At 45.9% G+C, this 23,557-nt stretch overlaps 1 protein-coding gene across 4 annotated transcripts in view; it reads left to right on the top strand.

Annotated features, from left to right (window-relative positions):
• Positions 1-23,557, top strand: part of LOC148041691 (uncharacterized) — a 231,643-nt gene that overhangs the window by 129,135 nt on the left and 78,951 nt on the right. For all 4 annotated transcript variants that reach the window (XM_087681314.1, XM_087681323.1, XM_087681305.1 and 1 more), the window contains 5 exons: positions 1,375-1,590; positions 9,138-9,416; positions 12,389-12,484; positions 12,617-12,676; positions 12,821-13,087. In XM_087681314.1, coding sequence (XP_087537440.1) covers positions 1,375-1,590; positions 9,138-9,416; positions 12,389-12,484; positions 12,617-12,676; positions 12,821-13,087 — 918 coding nt within the window. The remainder of the gene's footprint in view (positions 1-1,374; positions 1,591-9,137; positions 9,417-12,388; positions 12,485-12,616; positions 12,677-12,820; positions 13,088-23,557) is intronic.

The raw sequence follows: 23,557 nt of genomic DNA, 5'->3' as shown, positions 1-23,557 counted from the left end.
CTATTGCCTGAAGGAGTGTCCGCCTGCCTCAATCTCCATAAACTTTGGTATGTTCTTTGTATCTTTCACAACCATTCGTACCTTTGGGACTCTTGCGGCTGTCACTGCATCCATGAAGGAGGCAGGAAGAATTGTGACGAAGAGCCGTCCAAAGTCCTCCACTAATTGACAATACTCCACTGCGAGTCTAGGGAATAGTAAAGTGACCAGATGTCTAAGAAACCTGTTGTGGAGCGCGAATTCCTCCACTGTGAAGCCATTGTATCAAGGAACCATGCAGATGACCCCCTTCGTGGAGGCATAAGGTGAGCTATCCACTAGCTCACGGGTTACGTCCGCCGAGGATGAGTTGGACCATGAAGATCCCTTGACCCATGAGAACTGCCTCCGTGATGTGCGTTGTGCCAATGTGCAACGTGGAGTGAAGCCAATCCCGAAGTTGGGTCCTAGATGGGGAGTGTCTTACGACCTGACCAAAGATTGTTGTTTCTTTCAACTCCAGCTCTGTGGCACAGACGACTAAGAGCTGTTCCTCAGAGAGGACGATGTGGAAGGTGTTTGACTGGGGGACACTCATAGAATGCATCGGCATCTGACCAAAGGTTTCTATTGTGTGTCCCTGCTGAGAACCTACCAATCATACTGCTGTGCTACCAGAAGGGGGGGAGTGTTGCTGCAGATGGAGGGAGCAATTGGGGGGGCCAATGGCGAGGAGGGGCAGATGCTCTTTTCTGGCAGTGGGGGAGGTGCTGGACTCCACGGATGGCTGGCTCCCGATAGGAACACGCGGGTGGGAGCATGCCAGATAGGGCTGCAGGGCGAAGGAGGTGAGGGGCAGCGCAGGAAGTTGCCTGGTGGCCAGCAGGGTGGGGGGGGAGGGGGGGGGGGGGGGGGAGAGCAGGAGCGATGGGAGGAGGGGGGGAGAGCTGGGCGTGATGGCGGGCAGCAGCACTGCCCTTGGATGACTGATGTCATAAATACTATCAGTCAGGGTGGGGATGCATAATTATGCTTAATGGGGCATGTGTGAAGACATTGCTCTTTCTTGACTAGAGCCATCCTGCATCTTGTAATCTGTACTTTTTTTGTGATTAATACAATTACCTATTACAAAAAGAAAAAAAGAGAGATCCTTGGAAAGTTTTTTCCTTCAGAAGTTAGGAAGAGTCCGTAATTCCTATTTATGTAAATATGAATTCAAGAAGATGGCTGTATCAAGAAAAGAACTGTAAGAGGACTTTTGAATTCAAGGTCTCTCTCCTCTGTATATGTGCAAGCTCAAGGAGAATGTGGTTACTCTAATTAGAACTGAGCAATAAATTCTTTTATTGTTAGTGCCATTAAATTTATGTATTCTGAGGATTTGTTATGCAGGTTACGAAGCTCATAGCATCAGTATATGCTGCAAAAATAGAAGCTGATGTGGTAGATGATGCTGCCAACAATGAAAGGCAATCATGCAGTGAATTTGTCTACGACTTCATGCTGAATCTTTATGGTCTCAAAGGGATTGCCGAGTCTGCAATTCATGGGCTTTTCAAAACCATAAAAAGTCTTATTACAAGCAAGCAAATGGACAAACATCACAAAGTAACAAGCCTCAACAAATTTGAGATATTTGCTAGAACAAAAAATTTTAAACATCATTGTTCAGAATTGCTAAATTAGGTTCACATTACTTTCCTATATTTTGGTAAGCCTCTGCTTTGCACTTTTGTCCTTTCACACATCACATTAGGTGCACTTGTTTTCCCTTCCAAGTCATATTGTAAGAAGTATGTGCTACTTTCCATAGGCAAAACAGTAAGCAGGTTGACCTGCCAAGTTCCCTCATGTGGGAGTGATTTTTCAACAAAAGAAGGCTTATTCAAGTAATTGCCCTTAATGAATAATGATCAGTGCAGCTGTGAAGAGGAGTGCATCTGTAAGTTGCCTGCCGGCATCATGAAGAACACAGATCATGGTCACCCTAGCTATGTAAGAAGTGGTGTCAGAGGTCCTCCCGAGCTGAAGAGTCACCTTGCACTTGATCCCAGCAGCCGCGGAGGGAGTGGATGGTTGAGTCTAGAGGTTTGCTAAAGACTCATAAGTGGTCAGACACTCCCCTGCTAGAACCAGCTGACAACATGCCTTCCAGATTTGCCAAACTGTGAAGCTCCCAATAATCTCCCATACCTGCAACCGCTCAGCTGTTGGCTCTAGTACCTGCTCAATGGGTACTACCTCCAAACCGACCATAGCACAAGCACCTGCCTCGATGAGAAGAATGGTGTCATGCATCTCCACCTCATAAAGTAAGGTGGCCTTGGCTAACTGCCTACCACCAAATGGCCCCCTAGATTATAAACCTAGGCTAGGTGCCACATGATGAAGAATGCGGCCTGCTCCTCTCCACACCAACTATGCTGCTCACAAGACCAGAGATGATGCTTTGGGGTTTCCAATGCAATGGGCAGCACTTGCAAACTCCAACTTGTTATATCCAAGCCAACCAACTCCCAACTGCCAAGTCTCCATGTGCCAATAGCCGTAGGAAATAAGACACCCTCCGCAGCCTCCATCTATCCCGCAAGCATTGCTAGAAGGTCCAATGGAAAGCCTTGGTGATGTTGTGTTCTGCCCAGTGCTTGTTGCGCAAGGGTGCCTACTCCATGTCCTCCTACATCAAGTCGTGACTATCAATCCATCTCGTGTAGGCCAAGAAGCCATGGAGCTCCAGCCAAAGCCACTCTTGGGGGTCTCACTCCACCTCATCAAGGAACCGTTGGCTCTCCCAAATCCATAAGCACCATTCCTAGAACTCACTCCAAGGCACATAGGGGCCTAGTAGCCAGGTCTTCCCCTAGATTCTAATGACATGGATCCTCCTCGAGGGTAAAGTTGTTAGCTTCTCATGCTGACCTCTATCGAGGGCTAACCTTCCTCCTATTTGGACTTTGAACAATACCTCATGGGGGGCATCTCCCGCTCTACCTATTACCTGTAAGGGGATGTCAATTAGCAAGAACCTAGCCAACCAAACCTCACTAGGCAACACCAGTTCCCAAATGGAAGGGTCCAACCAACCTTGTGGGATAACTGCCTCAATCTCCCTCCTGATCTCAACTCCATGCTAGCAGCCAAATACTTGCTATAAGATCTCCTAGTCATCCAAGTTGTACACCTCTACACTCAAATAGTATGGGTAGGGCAAGCCCAACACTGGCTTCCGAATGGGAGGGTCCAATCGGTGCTATGGGATCATTGCTGTGAAGATATGCTAGGGGTTGCACTAAGGAAACACAGCATACACAACCAAGATTGAAACACAAAGACTCAAACATAGACAAGCAAAACTCAAACCCTAATCGCAAAATGCAAAACGCAAAAACTCAAAACTCAAACATAGAGACAAACACAGAGAGAAGAAAATTTGTAGTGAATGAATGTTGTAAATGAATGTAAGACTATACAAAATGCCCAAGAGTAGAGCAATGCAATGTCGGAGAGTGATATCCACCAGAGACAAATCCCAAGTGTTGTGACCACTAGGCAGAGTGCAGAGTATAGGGAAAACCAAACACTAATCACTAGAGTGATAGGGAGAGAGGCAACTGTAGAGGATGATGCCTAATGATGAGGGCGGCAACAAAAGGCTGCAAACGTAGCAATAGAAGAGCCGCTTGGAGAAGGAAGAGCACGAACAACTATCCCCTACAGGCAGGAGGGCCAAACATTGGGTGTAGAAGGTCACCTAATGTTGTGGAAGGGAATTGCCAACTATCGCTTGGCTGATTAGGGTCAAATGCAAGCTGGAGGAGGCACTCTGATCGTTGACAATGGCTAATGGAATGAACACAGGAGGAGGGAGGGTGCCAGATAGCGGGCGACAACTGTGCAAGAAAGCGGCAAGCATTGGAAGGGCTAATGGAGGAGTGGTAGGAGTTGTGAAGGGCAAACCACCATGTGGGTGAAGGCTGATGGTTGAAATCTACACTAAAGAATAAGGCTGAGTGGTGGGTAGCTTGTCTATTTATAGATATTGAAGGGTACCCCCAAAAATTAGGGTTTGGGGGGACCAGTGAAACTCTCTCAAACCATGCACCAAATTTGCATTGTTCGTTAATTGTGTTTTGGGTCTATTTAAAAATAATAATCAGCTGAAACTCTCTCAATTTATAGATATTGAAGGGTAACCCCAAAAATTAGGGTTTTGGGGGACCACTAAAACTCTCTCAAACCATGCACCAAATTTGCATTGTTCGTTAATTGTGTTTTGGGTCTATTTAAAAATACTAATCAGCTGTAATGCATGTTTTAGCTCAACAATTGCCTCAATCTCCCTCCTAATCTCAGCTACATGCTCACAGCTAAATACTTGCTCAAGATCTCTTGGTCAGCCAACTTGTACACCTCCCTCCACTCTCTAATAGTATAGGTAGCCCAGTAGATGTGGGGACGCTCATCAACCTGGATCCTATCACGATCTCGAACCGGGGGGTACCAGACTACCAATTGGTGGTCCATCTATTCTTGACAACGTGGAGGCCTCTAAATTAGGGTCTTACGTAGGCCCTACCAAACTTAGAGCAAATTGCACAAGGAGGATCTGGGTGGGGTGATTTGTGTTGACGTGAAGATCCATCTCAAGGATGGCTTCCACATTGAGCCATGGCATGCACTCCTAAAGGCCCTCTTGCATAGCAAGACCTTCCATATCTACCCCCTGGTATAAGCCCACAAATCACTAGCTTGCCCAAGAGGGCCAAACTCTAGTACTTCAGGTCTATGATCCCCAACTCCCCCTCAAAGCGATGCGGGATAATAGTTGCCTAGGCCACCTTGGCCCAAGAGTCCTTGGACCCATCCATGCCAACCCAAAGAAAATTCTGCATGAGGCAGTGAAGCTACACCACCCTCATCATCCAATTGCACAACCGCCTGCTAAGTCACCCTCTCATCAAAGTTACGTACACTCCACAATTTGGTGTCCAAAGCCATGACATCGCAAGCATTGACTAGGCTTCCCTGTCACAATGACCTACTATCTAAAGGTGTGCCTATTAGTCTCAATCTCTAAAAAATTCATTATTTTCTTTGTATCTTCCACTGCCACCCGTACTTTCAAAACCCCTGCAGCTGTCACTGCATTAGAAAAAGAAGGGGGCAGGACCATGCTGAAGAGTGGCACCCAAAATCCTCTATCAATTGTTAGTACTCGACAACAAGTCTAGGAAAGAACAAAGTGACCGGATAGCAAGGGAGTTTTGGTGGAGCTCGAAACTCTCAACAGTGAAGGTGAAGTACCACGGGACCATGTATATGACTCTGCCGAAGTAAGACATACCATAAAGATACCTTGATTCATCAGTATCGCTTCCATGATTTGCACGGTACCAATCTGCAAGGTAGAACGGAGCCAATCGCAGAGTTGTGCCTTGATGGAGAGTGCCCAACGACCTTACCAAAGATAGCGGTCTCTTCTAGTTCCCTTTCCGTGGCACAAATGGACAAGTTGCTCCTCCATGAGGGTGATGCACAAGGCCATGTGACCAAGGGGCACTCACAGAGTGCTCTGGCGTCGTCAGACCAAGGGTTTCCATTGCGGTCTTCATGGGGGACCGTCCGACAAAGTTGTTTTTTACCCAAGGGGAAAGGCTGCCTCGAGTGGAGGGGGAAGCAGTAGGTAATTCAGATCTGCCGGCCTGTGGTTTGGGGGAAGGGAGGGAGGAGAGAGTGAGGGGTGTGTGGTGGCGGTGTGAAAAAAAAAGGGGGGATGGTGCAGGGTTGCCTGGCAACTTGCTTGAGGCAGAGGAGCCTGTGGAGGGGGGAGGTAGACTGGTGGAAGGGGAGGCGATGATTGCCAAAAGTAGCGCGATGGAGGGGGGTGATGACAGGGGGAGGTGGTGACCTGGTGTCCATGAGGAGGTGGCATCAATCTCGTAAGGGGGCGGCATGTTTCATGCACAACTCATGGCTCATCTGTTTAAAAGTTCTGTCTCATGGACTAGCACTAAAGTGAGAAAATATGGAGATTAGAGACTATCACTCTTGCTCATGGAGGATCATGGTAGTATAGCACACATTGGATAATTACAAGCATTAAATACACAGATCTGGAAATACACTTCACCACTTAATCTTGGACAGTCAACACCGAATTGGCCCTGACAATTGGTGCCCTTGCAGTATTTCTTTAACTGTATTGCTCTAATTTGAAGTACAAAGAGATATGAATTGATTCCTCTTCAAATTCAATACAATGGGCTGTCATAAATGATCAGCACTGCTTGGGTGCACTTTGCCCCTTCATATTACAGCAATCTGGATACAGATTGGGTCACAATCTCTTACATGCAGGCCACAATAATTTGAGAATGTACGACCCCTTAGTTCCGTTGCAAATGTCTTGCATTGAGTTGGTACTCCAAGTTTTGGGTCTTCACTTTTCAATAATTGGGCATGGATCCCCAGGTGGCTATGGGAACCTAAATTATGCTGTGAATTAGGGTCTTAACAGTGATTTCTGAAATTTCTCTTCACTCCAAGCTAGAATTGGCTGAGAACTGCTGAGGGCTGATTGGTAGACAAGAGAGAAAATCAGTTGAAAATGAGTATCTTTTTATCAATAGCTCTGATGGCAATTCTAATGGTGCCAACAACTTCAAAAGGGAAGGTAAAACTTACTGGGTGTTCTTGGAGGGCAAAATATTGAATATTCTTTCTAGAGAAGTGGATTAGAGGTGCTTCAGTTTTTTATTCTTCAGCGCACGCATAATTAGAGGTGCTAGAGGAGACATTTAACGTGCAGAGATCTGCTAGAGGAGACATTTAACGTGCAGAGATCTGCTAGATAGGGTTGTCCATTAGCCACGGAGATATTCTTCTTAGCTTCAAATGCCCTCATTAATTGGCATGAGATGTTTGGATTTTCGGTTTTTGATACATAGAAGCTAGATTGGGCACAATAATTCACTTTGGTCCTCATAGCACCTCAGTGAGATATTGTTAGGTTAAGATTCAACATCTCACTTACACTCAATGTGAACAAGTGAATAGCAAGAGAGAGGAGAGTGTTGGAAGGTCACATCTACTATGTGAGAATGATAATGATAGTACAATCCCTAAGGTACTAAGTATCACACCCACTGACGAGTGTTCACATGGGGAAAAAACCATTCTCCAACTAGAAGATAAAAAGTGCCCATGGCTAAGGGAACATTCACCAAAACTACAGAGGAACACAATAAGTGTAACAAATCCCCCTCAAGTGAATGATGTGAACATATACATGGACTAGACAAATCAATCCCCAAATGATATCAAGCCTAGAGTCTTGCAAAAGGCTTCAAACTTCTCTCTAGAGAGAGCTTTTGTAAACACATCTACCAAGTTATCTTATTTAGGGATATAAACCAAGTCAATCTCCCCTATGTGGAGCCTTCTCTGACATAATGATAATGCACCTCAATGTGCTTAGTGTAAGCATGAAAAATTAGATTTCTCGCAATTGCCATTGCACTTTGGCTATCAGTATAGATAGGAGAGGGTGATTATTGTCCCACACTAAGATTGACCAAAAGGCATCTGAGCCATAGATGCCAATGTAGCTATAAATACTACCCTGTATTCAACTTCACAGCTAGATGTAGCCACTATAGACTACTTCTTGCTCAACCAAGAGATACATGAATCACAAAGCATGAAATAATTACCACTAGGGGACATCCACATGTCAAAACAACCAACTTAATCATTGTCTATGAATGCATGTAAGCAAAGAGAAGTGCCTTTAGTATAGAAAAAACCCGATGTTTGAGTGCCTTTAAGATAGTGAAAGACATATTTAACTACTTGCCAATGTTTGGTACTAGGGCTATAAGTGCTCCAACTAAGAAACCTAAATTGAATATCTAGTTGTGTAATACACAAATACAATAGAGAGCCAATAGCATGATGATTAAAAGAAGCTTCAAATGGATCTCCTATATCCTTAAGTGTAAACATATGGCCTGTCTCAAGTGGAGTAGAGATCGGCTTGTAGTCTTGCATTTGAAAACGCCCAAGGAGCTATCCAATGTAGTTAGTCTATTGCAAAATAATGGCCCCCTCAACTGCAATAAATTGTATTCTAAGATAGTAGTGTCCCTCACTATATGCCAAGATAATAGTGCAAGTGGCCAAGATTTGTGACATCAAAAGCATGATGCATTTCAGCCTTTAAGGCTGCAATCTACATCTCATCATGTCTAGCCAACAATATATTATCCACATAAAGAACGAGAATCAAGAGTTTATCCCCAATGCCTTTGTGGACATAAAGTGTGCTGTCAATGTGTGAATTACTAAAGCTAAGAGCAATCAAACATGCATGTATCTTTTCGTACCATGCTCTAGGTGCTTGCTCCAAACCGTAGAGAGCCTTATGCAACTGACACACTTTTCTCTCTAAGCCTTTTTTAACAAAGCCATGAGGTGGTGTGACATAAAACCCCTCATGAAGATCACCATTCGGAAAATCAGTCTTCACATCCAAATGATGCACTTGCGAATTAAAATGGTCTGTCAAAGCAATGTTACTGCAAATGGTGGCCATACGTGAAGGGGGTGCAAATGTCTCATCATAGTCGATCCCATGCTATTGGGCATACCTTTTGGCAACATTTTTTTATTCCCACTTTGTTTTGTTCTCTATCCCCATTTTCAAGTTTTAATTTCAGTTTCTAGCACGAAATTTTAATCCATGTGCATTTAATGTACAAATGTTGCATTCACTGTTGGCTTGAACACTGCATTGAATATTTCATATACCAATGTTTAGGCACACACAGAAAACACTGCAGTAATAATTTGCAATAAGGTATTCAACAGTGAGTCACCACAGCCTGCAAAATCATTACAATAGCTGTCTGCCAATCAACAGCAGGAGTTGCAAATGCATTCCAACAGTCAACCGAACATATGCAGGATGTTGCAACAGTACTGCACAGAAAGAAAGAAGGATATATTAATGTCTTTCAAGGCCAAATTTGGCCTATGAAACAAAACCATGTGCAATACTGATCATCACTAGGCATCTGAGTGTGACGTGCTAACCGGGGGGAAGGAAGGGAGATTCTAATCATACAAAATTAGGCTCTAACAAATCTTACTTGTAGGTAAGACTTTTCAGCAAGTTTGTTGGAATCGAGGGTGATGGTTACAATGAACCTGATTTATACCTATACTTGAAGGTCCTCCAAAGAGCTATGGGAAAAGCATGTGCACTTTTACCTTCAGAACAAGATGATGGATTAATATTTTTAAACCTGGCATTTCTTGATTTCATTTTGGACGAGCCAAATTTAGTCCAGTTTGTTGGATCAGAGGCTGCAGCTAGAGAAATAGTTTCAAAGTTCATAACAAAGAATACAATTGTGGAGAAGGCATCAGCTGAGGTAAATTTTAACCTGTGTATAGAGAAACATCTTCATGCTTTTGCAAATTCCTTGATAGCTTTCTCAGTTTAACATGGATGTTGTTTGGACATGGCATTTCTGTGCTCTTTTCTTTTTTTTTCACCGTAACATTTGATCTCTCTCTCTCTCTCTCTCTCTCTCTCTCTCTCTCTCTCTCTCTCTCTCTCTCTCTCTCTCATCCATAATGAGATATACCATGGATAAGTTGTACTCATCAAATTGGTCTCACCGGTCACTTTGACCTCTAGTGTATGTCAGTGTGACTTTCTTTCTCTCTCTTTTTTGTGAAGGTCATGAATTTAAAAATGTGATATATACAAAGTGCCTTCTGGCCTACAAGCTAGCCAAAGAAAGAACTAGTTAACCTAAGAATCATAAACCTACCAGCAGAAAGAACTCCTCCTTTATCCATGATACGTGAGAGATTTAATTGCTGTTGAAGTTACTAGTGTGGCTTTTTCCTGCCCCACATCTCTTACAGGAGGAGTGGGCATCATTTTTGGGGCTTGTCTTTATCTGTTGTCTAAGAAACAAGATGCAAGGCCATCATCTTCCATGAAAGACTCAGATATCTGATCATGTCATAATGTCACAAGTTCATTTTGGCATTTATTGGCTGATTGATGAGAGAGCTTTCTCATCGATCTTTGTTGGTGTAGGCACCATTCAAATGTATTTATGACTGTCACTTCAGTGAAGGCTGGTGATTGTGTGGCAAGTGAGGAAATCCCAGTCCCACACAAATTAGGCCTTAGAGACCATGTGTCATCAACAGCATGGTCAGGTTGCGATCATCTAGCATTTGGCAGCTTGAAATTTATGCTGTCATTGTGAGGCCATGTAGCCTTTGGGTTCAGACAAGAGTTTTTCTGTGCATCAGCAAATTTATGGCCCAAAAATGTGGGCAGTTAAAGTTTAGGGTTTGATACAAAGGCCTTGTTTCTCAGCACTAAAGGCTTTTTTGGCATTTGTGAGGTTGAGCACTATACAAAAAGTGCCTCGTGTTCATGGCTTGAGAGTCCCTGTCTTGCTTGCATGGGTGTGCCAAATCATGGAACCATGAGTCAAATCTTGTCAAGCTCATGTTTCTTTGCTTCATGTTGGTGGTCAGTCTTGAGTTCATAACTAGCTTAGCTAGCCTCAAGTTGTTTCTTTATTGAGGTTCATTATTTTCCACTGGTTTAGAGGTTGAGAGCTAAGTTGGTGAGGATGGTCAATGTATATGGAGGAAGTGAAGGTGCTAGCTCAATGCAACCAGAAGGGGTGCATAGCTCGAGGTCCAACCACTTGTGCACTAGAGGGTTGCAGATTTTGTGCATATAAGAGAGATGCTTGTAGAGACTCGATTGGGATCCAAGAGAGTAGAAAGATTTCACCTTTTTTTGTGGCTTGTGGCACGTAGCAGTCAAGCATTAGGCACTTAACCAGTTTATGTCAAAGGACAATTAGCTTTTTCAAGAGGTGTGGAGATGTTGAGCAGACTTTGAGACATTGGCTTGAGACTGCCCAAGAGATATAAAGGAGAGCTTTGAGGTTGGTATTTCAGGCATGCATGGAGACACAATTATGACCTAGGGAGGAGTAGGGACTTGGTGATAGGTAGGGGAGTAGCTTGTGGTTACCACATAACCATGATTTTTAGGAGAGCACATCTTACCATTTTAGAAATCAGCACCAAGCATTGCACACACTTGGACTTCATGCAGGCAGAGTGGACCATTGGACATTGCCACACATGGCAGCTTACTTTTTAGCATCATTGCCTAGAATATCTCGATAATCAATACCAAAGGAAAATGGGAGTTTACAAGGTGACTTAAAGCCCATGAGGTTGACAGCAAGAGGTCGTTCTACCCATTTGAGATTCACGCATCTTATTCCATCACAGAACTGCTTATATGATTTGGCATTGTAAACTGCCAAAGTAGCTCTTCTTACAGCACTGTACTAGACATTTTCCCCACAGAGCAGACAGCTGGGAGATGTCTGTCTGTATCTATTTTCATACTTGGGATCCAGTTCTATCTTAGTGATTCTCATTTGAGGTGGCTACAATAGAACTTTCTTTTCTTGAAAAATAAAAAAATAGACAATTTAGGGAGTCATCGCAGACATGATATGTCCCTCTTCGCTTTGTGCTCAGTTGTGAGGTCTTTACAACTAAACTGCGTAGGTGAGGTTATTGAAATACTTGCCTTCTGGTGTGTGTGACCTTCCATGGATGCCCTATGGGACACCATATGGTAACAGATTTGTAGTACTTCAGCTGTTTCAGCTTGTGTACACTAATGCAAACTCATAGTTTGTTTTTGAAGGTGAAACGTTATGTAGTCTATGTTTGAGTACTTCTTTGAGTTAGGTCCCATACCTGACCTTCTGAATGGTTTTTGAAACCAGCCTTCCTTCTCAGATACAGTGGTAATGAAATGGATAAAACCTAGCTACCGTTTTAATGTCACATTCTAAACTGAGATGATTTTGACTCTCCTATATTTTAAGACAATCTTTGTTCATTTACGATTTGAATGATCTTTTAGAAAAAATTTCCTTTCCACCACATCACTTCTTGACAAGACAAACAAAAAAATCATTTTGTGTACTTGTTTCAGAATCAGGTTTTTGTTAGGATCCATCATTCTTTACTGTAGACTGTACTGCTTTTGGTTACAAACATCAGTAGTAGTCCTTTAGTGTGTACTCACCTAGACTTGTGTGGCTTCAAGGATTGTGTATTTTCCCGCTTATTAGTGAAGATCTTCTTCAGCTGGAACTTGTTTTCCTGGTTGGCTGAATCCTTTCATATTCAGATATTGCACTCTGTGTAATTTTCAAACTTCCTTATGGCAGAACTTGGCTGGATCCTTTCATATTCAGATGTTGCATTCTCTGTAATTTTCACTTTCTTATGGCAGAACTTTTGAGCCAAATATTTTTATTATCTTGAAATGCAGATTAAGAAGTTGGTGAAGGAAAATGAAGTGAAAAAAGTAGATTGGGATCACATGATGGAAACCATTCTGGAATCCCGTCCCCGGACAAACGTACAGGTGAACACTTTTCATCCAAAGCAACACGTGACTAGAATTCATGTCATCAGCCAGCACAAATCATTCTAGTGACCATTTCTACTGTCATATTAATCATTTGTTTGAAGTAACAAATTATTGACTCTATTGCAGGTGCAAGAAACGAAGCAAGCTGTACAGAAACAATCACAAGTGCCACTTACAAAGGAAAAGGTAGACACACTTTTTGCATGCTTCAGTCTCAACCAGATGCTTAAGTAGGAAAAAGAAATCTCAATCATTTTTATTCCTTTAAACTCATTCTCCTTGAAAATCTTTTTGTGTAGCAACTGATACATTTGTTTGATTGGTGTTCAGCTTCAAGAGTTGGAGAGCTTATTCATTGCTGGTGATGCCAATCAAGATGGGGTTTTGACATTTACAGAATTCAGGGAGATTATAAGCACAGCTGATCCATCAATCTCCACACAAAGTGCATTGAGAATGTTTAGAGAAACTCTTCTACTAATGCCAGATGGTGGAGATAGTATCAGCCCTCAAGCTTTTGCAACTATTGCCCACAGCCATGGCATAAATGCTCCTCCTTCAGTTGTGTTTGACCTGTTAAAGAAAACTTGGGACCAGGTTTGTGTTCATGTCTCTTTTCCTCTTTAAAAGAAGTTCAAATTGATGAATTGAAATATCTACAAATTGCCTTCTGGCCAACCAAGCAGACTCAAAGACAAGTAGAAACAACACACAAGGCCAAAAGGCTACAAAAAGCATAGGGCTGTAAGAAAAGAAGGGAATCACAAAGCAAGCACAACCAAGGTGGTCCAGATGACATCCATTCATATATCAGTCACCTCTTTAAGGTTTACACAGCCAAAACCATGGATCTAACTTGCCATAATAACAATCCTCAAACATGGCCCACATGACCAGGGATACTTGAGGCCAAATCAAAAATAAATGCTGTGTGTCTGCCGGATGTGCCAAAGACTACACCAATGCAGAAATGAAAAAGATAAGGATTCTCTGGTTGTAAAGTGACAATGGACAGCACCAAAACCCAACGGATGATTATACACTGATGTATCACTGAAGTCTGTACTCGGGACATGAAACCCCAAACCTATCTACCAGCTGGGCAAGAAATAAAAAGATGTATAAGTGTCTCATCACATGTAGTGCAAAAGACACATCTACCACTAGAGATCGTGCTTGAGTGGCATACGTCTCAAAAAATGCATTAGTGAGGCCATCCCAGCCAGGGCTTTTATCCATGATTAAGTGCAACAAGACATCGATGACCTCATCCTCATGAATGTCACTTTCCAATGTAACCTATATATCAAATGAAATGTGGTCCCAAACCAAAGCATAAAAAGCTGAATGGGCGGTAGAAATATGCTCAGAGGGGTGCTGGGATGAACCAAGAAGGTCCAAAAAATAGTCACAATGCATGCAAACAATGGATTGCGGATCTCTAACCATGTGCCCATTCCGATACTGTAGTCTAACCATATTCTCATGGGCAAGGGAAAGATGCAAACCCCGAAAGAATTTATGAGACTAGCAGGAGGTATCTCGCAAATTGTCAGTCAAAGATCTTAGTTTAGCCTGGTGATAAGTTCTCAATTGGAATTGTTGAATCAGATCAACCAATTGCATAGCCAATGAGGAAAAGCATGTATCATCCAAGGACAATGAATGCACCAAGGCTAATAATTGCTCTACCGCCTGTTGACACTATCTACAAAGGGATGCATGATGGATGGCATATTGTTAGACGATCCTTTGTACATTACCAATCAACTGCTCAAAGGAGTGAGCTCCTCCTGACAGGAAATCAAACACAAATTGGTCAAGTAGTTGCCCCATACGACCATTGAAAATAGGGTGCTTTAAATAAATGAATTGAAGCACAATGGAAACTTGCCCAGAAATTGCGCAAAAGGAACCACCAACTGTGCAAGCATCTCAGACTACATAGGAAAATGGTCCAACAATAAGGCGTCGCATTGCAAGACTTGCATGTCTAAGAAGATCTCTGGCATGAAGGCATCATCATGTGTGATGTAGATATGATCCAGTCTAGACCATGTGGTGATATGTTGCACCGAGTGAAAAGTGAATCCTGGATCCGATGGGTAGAGCCAGAACTAAAGATCTTCTTTAAGAACATTCAAGCAAGATCGTGCTAAACACGACTCTCAGGAACATCCATCACCGAATGCTTAGAGGCAAACTGCAATGCATTAGTACACATTGAAATCTCCCATCAACAAACTTGGTCTACCAAGTGCCAAACAGGCTGCCATTCTGTCCTACAAACCACATCTAGACAAGGGATCATTCGGGGTATATAGACCCACCAGCCATAGGACCTCCCTTTCAAACATGATTTCAACCACTTTGAAAACAACCATACACATCATTCTTGATCAAGACGAGCTGAAATCTCTAATGAATGACCGTGAGCACACCAGAGTAATGTTGTGCAAAGACCCCAGCATAAAACAAGTGAAACCCGTGGCAATCCACAATCTTGCCAACATCATCATGACTCTTATGCTCAACGGCGCATGAAACATCCTAATGATTATCATGCAGAATGCCCCACATGTCATACTGCTTATTGCGCAAGCAAATGCCATGCACGTTCCAAGTGGCAACTTTCATATTTATTCATAGAAAGAAGATCAGCCCCAAGGCTAGTTTTGGCTCGATTTAACTTTTTCTGCTAATAATTCAAGAGTTTCCTCATCAAGAAAATCAGCCATCACTGCAAATGAGTTCATCCTTTGAGTTGCCAATTTTGAGGTAAGGGATCCTCTCCCTTTTTTGGGACGGACCTTGGATAACGGTGGTCCCATGGCATAATCACCTTACCCCGCGTGTCGAGGGCAAGTCTTGCTGGTGGATCTTTAAAATGGTATGCATAACCTTGTGCAGCAGGAGGTGTCGGAGGGGTAGAAGAGATCGTGTCATTATTTGGACATACCACGGGGGCCTTATCTTTTCTTTGCACATAGGTACATAAAGAGTCCTGGGTAGGGCAAAGCATAGCAGCTAAAAAGTCAGCAGTACTCTTCTTACTTATTTTAGGACGTACATCCACCTAACCTTAATCTAGGTGATCCAAAGATTGCATAGGCTTTTTCCCCTTGCTTGCATTGATCACAATAGGTTCCTCATCATCTAGAAGGATGTCAACCATAAGATCCTCATTAATAGCCAGGACACTCCCAACCTCTAGAGCTACATGTTTTTCTAGACATTCAACCATAAAATTCCCTAACTACCCACAAGAGGAACAATGGCCAGCGAAAGTGTCCCATTTCAAATGAAAATGCAATGATAGCAGAAAAGAGCAATTTACCGCTGCCAATTGGGCCTCTTGCAAGAGGTATCCCATAACATACACGTGGTTATGATTCGGCTTGTAAGTAAAAGGATAACCCCTCTTTCATAAAACGCCAAAAATGAATGCAACATTATCTTTGTATCCATAGCAACTTCCAAAACATCATCTTGATTCTCAACATGGAAGGTCTCATGGTTGTGTTGGACAAAACCAAGTGCTCCTTTTTTTTTCATAACAGATAATTGTATTAATTTAAAAAAAATTTACAAGATCACATGATTACAAGATACACAATGGCTCTAGGCCATCATGTGTAAAATTTGAGACATGACAGATACAATACAAAGGAAGTAGAGTAACTAAAGGGGGGCAGAAGAAACTACAATGTACCAAGCAAGCAAATCCTATCTAGGGAGAATATCAGTTAACTCGATCAAGTTGAGCTGCCAATGAAGCTCTTTTAAGCGGGCTATATGGCTTTGTATGCCCAATGAAACATCAAAGATGCATGCATTCCTCACAGTCCATATATGCCAATAGCCCCAAAAGCGTAATAAAGGAAAGAGCATTTTCATATAAGCCTGCATGGGGTCCACAAACTTGGGATGTCCAAAGACCCAGTCCTTTGGAAGCATTGATAGCCCAACCACTCTGAACCAAATGGCTGATAGTAATGACCAAACCTTCCATGCCATCAGGTAAGCAAGAAACCAATGGAGGGGGGTTTCAATCGAGGTCTAACAAAAGAAGAAACAATCATTGGAAATCCTTCGCTTGGAGAGTACAAAGGCAAGAGGATGTGCACCAATCAACATTCTCCAAATGAAAACCTTGGATCGGAAAGGTGTTTTGTTAATCCAACCTGACATTACCACAGATTTTCACCACTCTTGGCCTTTCTAGAGACCCCAAGTGGTATTGCCTTTCTAGACAAGCCAGTCCTTATCGCCAATAAGCAATTGATATATGTAATTGGTTGAAGCACAACCCAGAAGTAGCCAACCATCAATCATCCAATCTTGCCAACGAGCCTCCTAGTCCAAAGAGGGAATAAAAATCCATCTTTCTATTTTCCATGGTTTTTGAACAAACAACTCCCTGTCGTCGCGTCGCTTGCTACCCCCACCTCCCGACTACTCCCTCCCGCCCGCGCCCGCCCTACTCGTTGCCTTCGCTGGTGCCCCCCTCTTCCCCGCCTGTGGCCTGTCGCCTCCCTTGTCTGTCACCCCGCCCATCACTCGCCGTGCCTGTCACCCGCTTTGCCTGTCCCCTCGCCCCATGGCCATCATCCTGCCTATCCCCCCCGCCTGTGGCCTCCGCCTCCACCCCCTCATCCGCATCTACCTGTGCCCTCTGCCTCCACCCCCTCATCCGCATCTGCCTGTGCCCTCCACCTCCACCCCCTCATCCGCATCTGCCTGTGCCCTCGTCCCCCTGGCCATCATCCCCACTTGTGCCCGTCGCCCCCTATCCGTTGCTTCTGCCTTTATTTTTTTTAATGTTTTTTTAAAACAAAAATCCCCCCCCTTCCCCCTCAATTGCTTCCTCCCCTTGTAGCAACTCGCCCCCTCCGATAGCATTGCAACGCGATAGGTAGGCTCTTAGCAGGGATGCGCAATGGAAACCTCTGGTCAGACGTCGGTACATTCTGTAAGTGCCCCCCAATCAAACACCTTGCGTATCATCCTCTCTGAGGAATAGCTCTTAGCCATCTGTGCCACAGAGTTGGAGTTGAAAGAAACTGTGATCTTTGGTCAAGTCGTTGGACACTCCCCATCGAGGGCCCAACTGCGGGACTAGCTCCACTCCACCCTGCTCATTGGCACAGCGTAGATCGCGGAGGCAATCCTCATGGGTCAAGGGATCTTCATGGTTCGACTCACCTTGGTGGATGCAGCTCATGAGCTAGTGGAGAGCGCACCCTATGCCTCCACGAAGGGGGTCATTCACATGATTCCCTGGTATAGCGGCTTCACAGTGGAGACATTTGCGCTCCATAACAGATTTCTCAGACATCTAGTCACCTTACTTTTTCGCGGACTGGCAGTAGAGTACCGCCAGTTAGTGGAGGACTTTGGATGGCTTTTCAATACAGTTCTTCGTGCCTCCTTCGTGGATGCAGTGACAGCTACAGGAGTCCCAAAGGTATGAGTGGCCGTGAAAGACACAAAGAGTATACCAAAGTTCCTGGAGATTGAGGCAGGAGGTCACTCCTTTAGGCAGAGCCAGTCATTGTGACTGGGCAACCAAGGCAGTGCTTGCTTTGCCATGACTTTGGGCATCGAGTAGCAGTTTGTACACGTTTCAAAGTCAGGGCAGCTCCACTAACAGGCTCATAGGTGGACGTTGACGGCTTCACACAGGTCCAAAGACGACAGAGAGGGAGATGACAAGGGGGGCGTAGTCAGCTTCTGAGACCCAGTCTCAATAGCAGGGAGTAGGTGGGCGAGCAACCCCCCCTCGGCAGAGCACTCCACAGCCCCCCCTGCTCGCCCCACCCGGCAAGACCACAACCCCCCCACATCCACCACCCACACCACAATCTACCTCACCTGAGATCCCATAGCCCCCACACCCACCCCCCACATCCCATGCCCATTGGCCTTGGCCCACAGCCCCCCCTTTCCAGGGCCACCACCCCCCCCACACCCGCCAGGCACCTCCGTCCATCCCTCGATCCTCTTCCCCCCCACCACCTCCCCTATCGAGCACCCCCCCTGATCCGCACCCGTTTCAGGTGGTCCCCCCTCGTCCCATAGGAGATGATGAGCCACATACGCCTACATCTCCTCGCACGAGCAGTCTTGCCCCTCCCACACAACCACCAGCTCATCTGCCCCTACTGCCCGTCACACTTTTTTGAGATAGGCACAGTTGTTGCCACTGGAGTTCTTCCGCAGTGGCCCATGGTCCTACCTGAGAGTTGCAGAGCGCCAAGAGTTTTCACTATTTTTAGAGGTGGGGATCTTTGTGGTTCGTAAGTCAAGGAGGGGCAAGGTCCATCTACTAGCACCACCAAACTACGCCTTTTTTCTTCAGTCCTCTCACTCAGGGGATTGGATGACTACACAGATAGAGGAGTTAAAGAGTCAGGTAGCGGACCACATCTCCCAGTGGATGGGAGAAAGACTAGCACTGTTTGCACAGCAGTGGCCTAGTTGCATGATGGATATTAACTGGTGGGCTGGTGCCGAGGTCCCACACTTGAGCATTATCTTTCAAGCCCCTCCACAGTGGAGAGCTCCGAGGGATGTGATTGAGTGGCCCCTGGCACAAGCGGCCCATTTCTACCAGTGTACAGAGTCACAACTCTCAACATGGCTAATAGATGCATTGATAGTACCACCTGGAGCATCTAATACCCCTATGGTCCGGCCGAGGGCCACCATGGGGGACTGGAGTTCGCCGTCCAGACCGGCGGCAAAGCGTACTTGCATGCCTCATAGTTTTTCCTCCTCATCAGCAGCCTCCACACCGAACAGATGCCGGTTTGGTCAGTCACAGGTTTCCCCATGAGCTTACACCTTGCATCTTGGAATGTTAATAGTCTCCATTACAGTGGGGCACATGGCTCCAAGAAGTTGATTATTCGATAGGAGCTGCAGGCTACCCTTGCCGGACGGATCGACATCTTACTTCTACAAAATTCACAAGCTCACCCCCATCCAGGCCCAACAGGTAGGGAAGGTACTCTGGGGCAGCTCGCACACTTACTGGGAGCACGCCGTAGGTGTCCACGGCAGGAGTGGAGGCATATGCACTTCTATTGGCCCGAGTCTCATCGCCTGTGTACGAGACCACGGGGGGACGATAGTGGCAGGGAGGGTTCTATGGATTAGATTGGATATTGGGGACTTGTGCCTTGGAGTCCTCAATGTCTATGCCCCTACGGAGGTTAGGGCACGTAGCAGGTTCTGGGTGGAGATCGCGGATGGACTCCCAGAGGTGGACTCTTGGATCGTTGGAGGAGACTTCAACAACTTGGAGGCTTTGAAGGACCAGTAGAGGGCAGAGGTAGAAACTGCCAGGGCATGGCTAGGGAGGAGCAGGAGGCATGGGAGGTATTTTTGCTCCCAATAGGAGCATGCAAAGCCTGGAGGAACCCGGCCTTCCACAAGAGGGAGAGGTCATTGGACTTCTCTTGGGGATATAGGTGGCTAGGTGGAGTCCTGCTAGAGCGGTAGGACAGGTTTTATGTGGGAGAGTGGGAAGGCTCTTGTAGAGGCCAGATTGAGTAGTTGACAGACACCATGTTGTCCGATCATTGCCCGGTTCTCCTAACACTTGATCCCCCAGCATCCGCCCTAGACACACAATCTTGTTGGATCCCTGACTCAATCTATAGGAGGGAGAAGGTGACGAGACAGATAGAGCAGATTTGGACCAGAGAGTGGGGCAGGAGGAACCGGATAGCAGGAAATTGCAAAGGTCCTAGCCGAGTCGAGTAGAATCTGCCAAGAGGCAACCATAGAGGCCAGGCAGCAAAGCTGGGAGGAGGAGAGAGCACTCCGGCGGGACCTTGCAGCCACGCAAAGATTATTACAGGAGGCACCAGGGGATCCCACCCTCCATGCATACGAGGTGCGTGCGCAAGCAGCCATTGTTGGCCTAGAGGATAGGCACTCAAAGTTCTCTTTCCGCACCTCAGCAACCTTCTAGGTACAGAAGGGGGACACGATGTGCAGGGAGTTCTTCCAGGTGCACTAGCCATGCACCGCGGGACAGAAGATCCGCAACCTCTTCGCGATCAGTATGGGAGGACTCATTCTAGCCTCGACGAGGTGATGGAGATTGCCACCGACTATTACATGCGCCTTTTCCAGCAAGAGACAGCCTCAGCTAGAGAACAGAGATGTAGATAGCAAGTCTGGGATCACATCCCGTCCCTCGTCATAGAGGAGATGGCACGCTCCCTTCTGGCCCCCTTCACAAAGAAGGAACTACATGAGACTTTCCATACACAGGATGGGCACAAATGCCCGGGAGAGGATGGCCTCTCTGAGGCCTTCTTCACTACCTACTGGGAAGTGGTGAAGGAACCCCTATACTGATGGCCTTCTAGGTGATTTTCACTTCAGGACGACAGATGCCAAGGAGTCTTTCGGCACGCCTTATCAGTCTTCTCCCCAAAGGGGGAGACCGGTTGGAGCTTTCTTAGTGGAGACCGATCACCTTATTGTCAGTGGCCTATAAGGCATTGGCAAAGATGATTGGTAGGCGACTACGCCCCATGCTCCCAAACATCATCCATGACACACAGATAGGCTTTGTCCAAGATAGGAGCATCCTAGACAATGTATTTACCTTCTTTGAGGCGACAGAGTGGGCTCAGGAGAGTGGGCAGAGACTGGCCGTACTACTCTTGGATTTCAAGAAAGCTCATGATAGGGTGGACTGGGATTTCCTAGAGGGCACCATGGTAAGGTTGGTTTTCCCCCAGGTTTGGATTCGAGGGGTCTCCGTCCTTTACAGATCGGCCACCAACAGGGTCCTCATAGGCGGAAGGCAAGGTGAGGGGTTTTGGCTGGAGAGATCGATTCGACAGGGCTGTCCCCTGGCCCCATACCTGTTTCTACTCTTTGCCAAAGCGATGTCTCACTTCCTCAGGTCACATGTGAGCGGATTATGCAGCCTTTGACTTCCAGTGAGAGAGGAGACTGAGTTGTTAGACTCAGAGTATGCAGATGATACAACATTCTACATAGAGGACGATGAGTTGATGCTAGAGAGAGTGAGGCTGGCTCTTGACGTGTTCTGTTCTGCAGCGGGAGTAAAAATCAACTGGCGAAAGTCACTGGCGAAAGTCAGTTGGTTTCCTCACAGACCCGGACTCTAGCACAGAGTGGGGCATTCACCTAGGATTTAGATGGGTGAGCAGAGGGCAGACCATCCAGTACCTAGAGTTCCAGGTGGGACTCGACATCACTTCTGCCTAGCAATTTCTTCCTGTCCTTGATTCTATTCGGAGAAAACTGACCTACTGGAGCATGGCTTGCCTCTCACTAGCCGGCTGAGCCCTGGTGGTTAACCAGATCCTCCTTTGGTCAAGGTCAGATGGCTCTAGGGATTCCAGGGCCAAGGTGGTGTGGACAACCATTAGACAGCATCGGTCAGAGGGAGGGCTTGGGATCATAGACCTAGAGTATCAGAGTATGGCCCTCTTGGGCAAACTAGTTGTCTGCGGCCTCACACCAGGCGGGCAAACTTGGAAGGTCTTATTGCAGGACAATCTTCAAGACTGTAGACCGAGGCTTAGCAGTGAATGGAGGCCGTCCGTAAGGTGGATCTTCACGTCAGCCCAGATCAATCCCCCCAGATCACCTTTTCTACGCAGCTTACTCCGTGTGTGGCAGCGCCTCCGTAAGGCCCTAATCCAAAGCCCCCAGGCTGCCAAGAGGAGACAGATCAGCGAGCGGCCCCACATCTAGTGGGCTGGTTGGGAGGCTGGCCCGGCTTGTACCATTGCTGCATATAGCCCTGAAAAATTGCATGCTTCAAGTAGGACGAGTTGAAACGCAAAGGGAGTCTCTCCAGAAATTGCTTGAAAGGTGCAATGGGTTGTGCAAGCAACTCGAACTGCAGAGGGAAATGGTCCGACAAGGCATATTGCTGCAATACTTTTATTTCAAGCATCTCAGGCAGAAAATCATCATTCTGCATGATATATATACGGTCCAACCACGACCATGTTGTTGCATACTGGGCCGAATGGAAAGTAAATCCCGTAGAAGACGGGTGTAGCCAGGACCAGAGATCTTGCTTAAGAACAGCAAGAGCCAACTCATGCCACATACGACTTTCCGGCGCATCCATTACCGAGTGCTCCGATGTGGACTGGGAAGAATCAACACACATATTGAAATCCCCCATGAAGAAGCCGCGTCTGCCAAGTGACAAGGAAGTCTGCAAAGTCTGCCAAAGCTCCTGGCGAGAGAACGAATCATTCGGAGCATAGAGGCCAAGTAACCATGGCATGTACAATCATGAGCACACCCGAATAATGCCTGGCCTGTGTTCCTGCATAGAACAAACGAAAGCCATGGCAATCCACAACTTTTCCGGCGTCACCGTGACTCTTGTGCTCAACAACGCACACGACATCCCACTGATTCTCATACAATGCAGTCCACATGGCATGTTGCTTGTGTCGAGAACAAATGCCTCGCACATTCCACGTGGCTATTTTCATGTGTATGCAAAACACAATCAGGTACGAGGCACAGCTTGCCTCGATTTGACTTTGTCGGCGAGAATGTCCAGGACTCCCTCATCCAAGAAATCCGCCAACACTGCAAAAGAGTTCTGAGGACCAGATTTGGAAGTAGACGGCATATCTGCTTGCTTGGGGTTGGAACGTGGATAACGACGGTCCCATGGGTTAATGACGTTGCCTCTGGTATCAAAAGCCAGCTTTGCACGTGGACCCTTTAGACGATCCGAATACATTTTCTTGGTGGGCTGAGGACGGGGGTCTGAGGAAGCCATAGCGGGAGCAGAGCGCTCGGAAGACAACATTTCCTTCTGCGCATATATGTACGCATGGAATCTTGTGAGGTAGTAGGCACAGTACTCTCCATGCCAACAACAATCTTGTTGCCTTTTGTTGCACGTACTTAACCCAATCAGTGGCACAGGAATCCAGACCCGAAACCTGTTGTTTACCTTTGGCCAGGACTTGGGGCGGCAGGATAGTATCCAGCGACGGAGCATCACACACCATATCTTCCATGGGCGGAGCAACATGG

This window comes from Lygodium microphyllum, chromosome 1 (assembly GCF_053477565.2).
Source record: "Lygodium microphyllum isolate KBCC chromosome 1, Lygodium_microphyllum_v1.1.10, whole genome shotgun sequence".
In the NCBI taxonomy this organism is placed as follows: domain Eukaryota; kingdom Viridiplantae; phylum Streptophyta; class Polypodiopsida; order Schizaeales; family Lygodiaceae; genus Lygodium; species Lygodium microphyllum.
The sequence above is the reverse complement of the archived record's forward strand: the minus strand, read 5'-3'. Positions and strand labels throughout refer to the sequence as shown.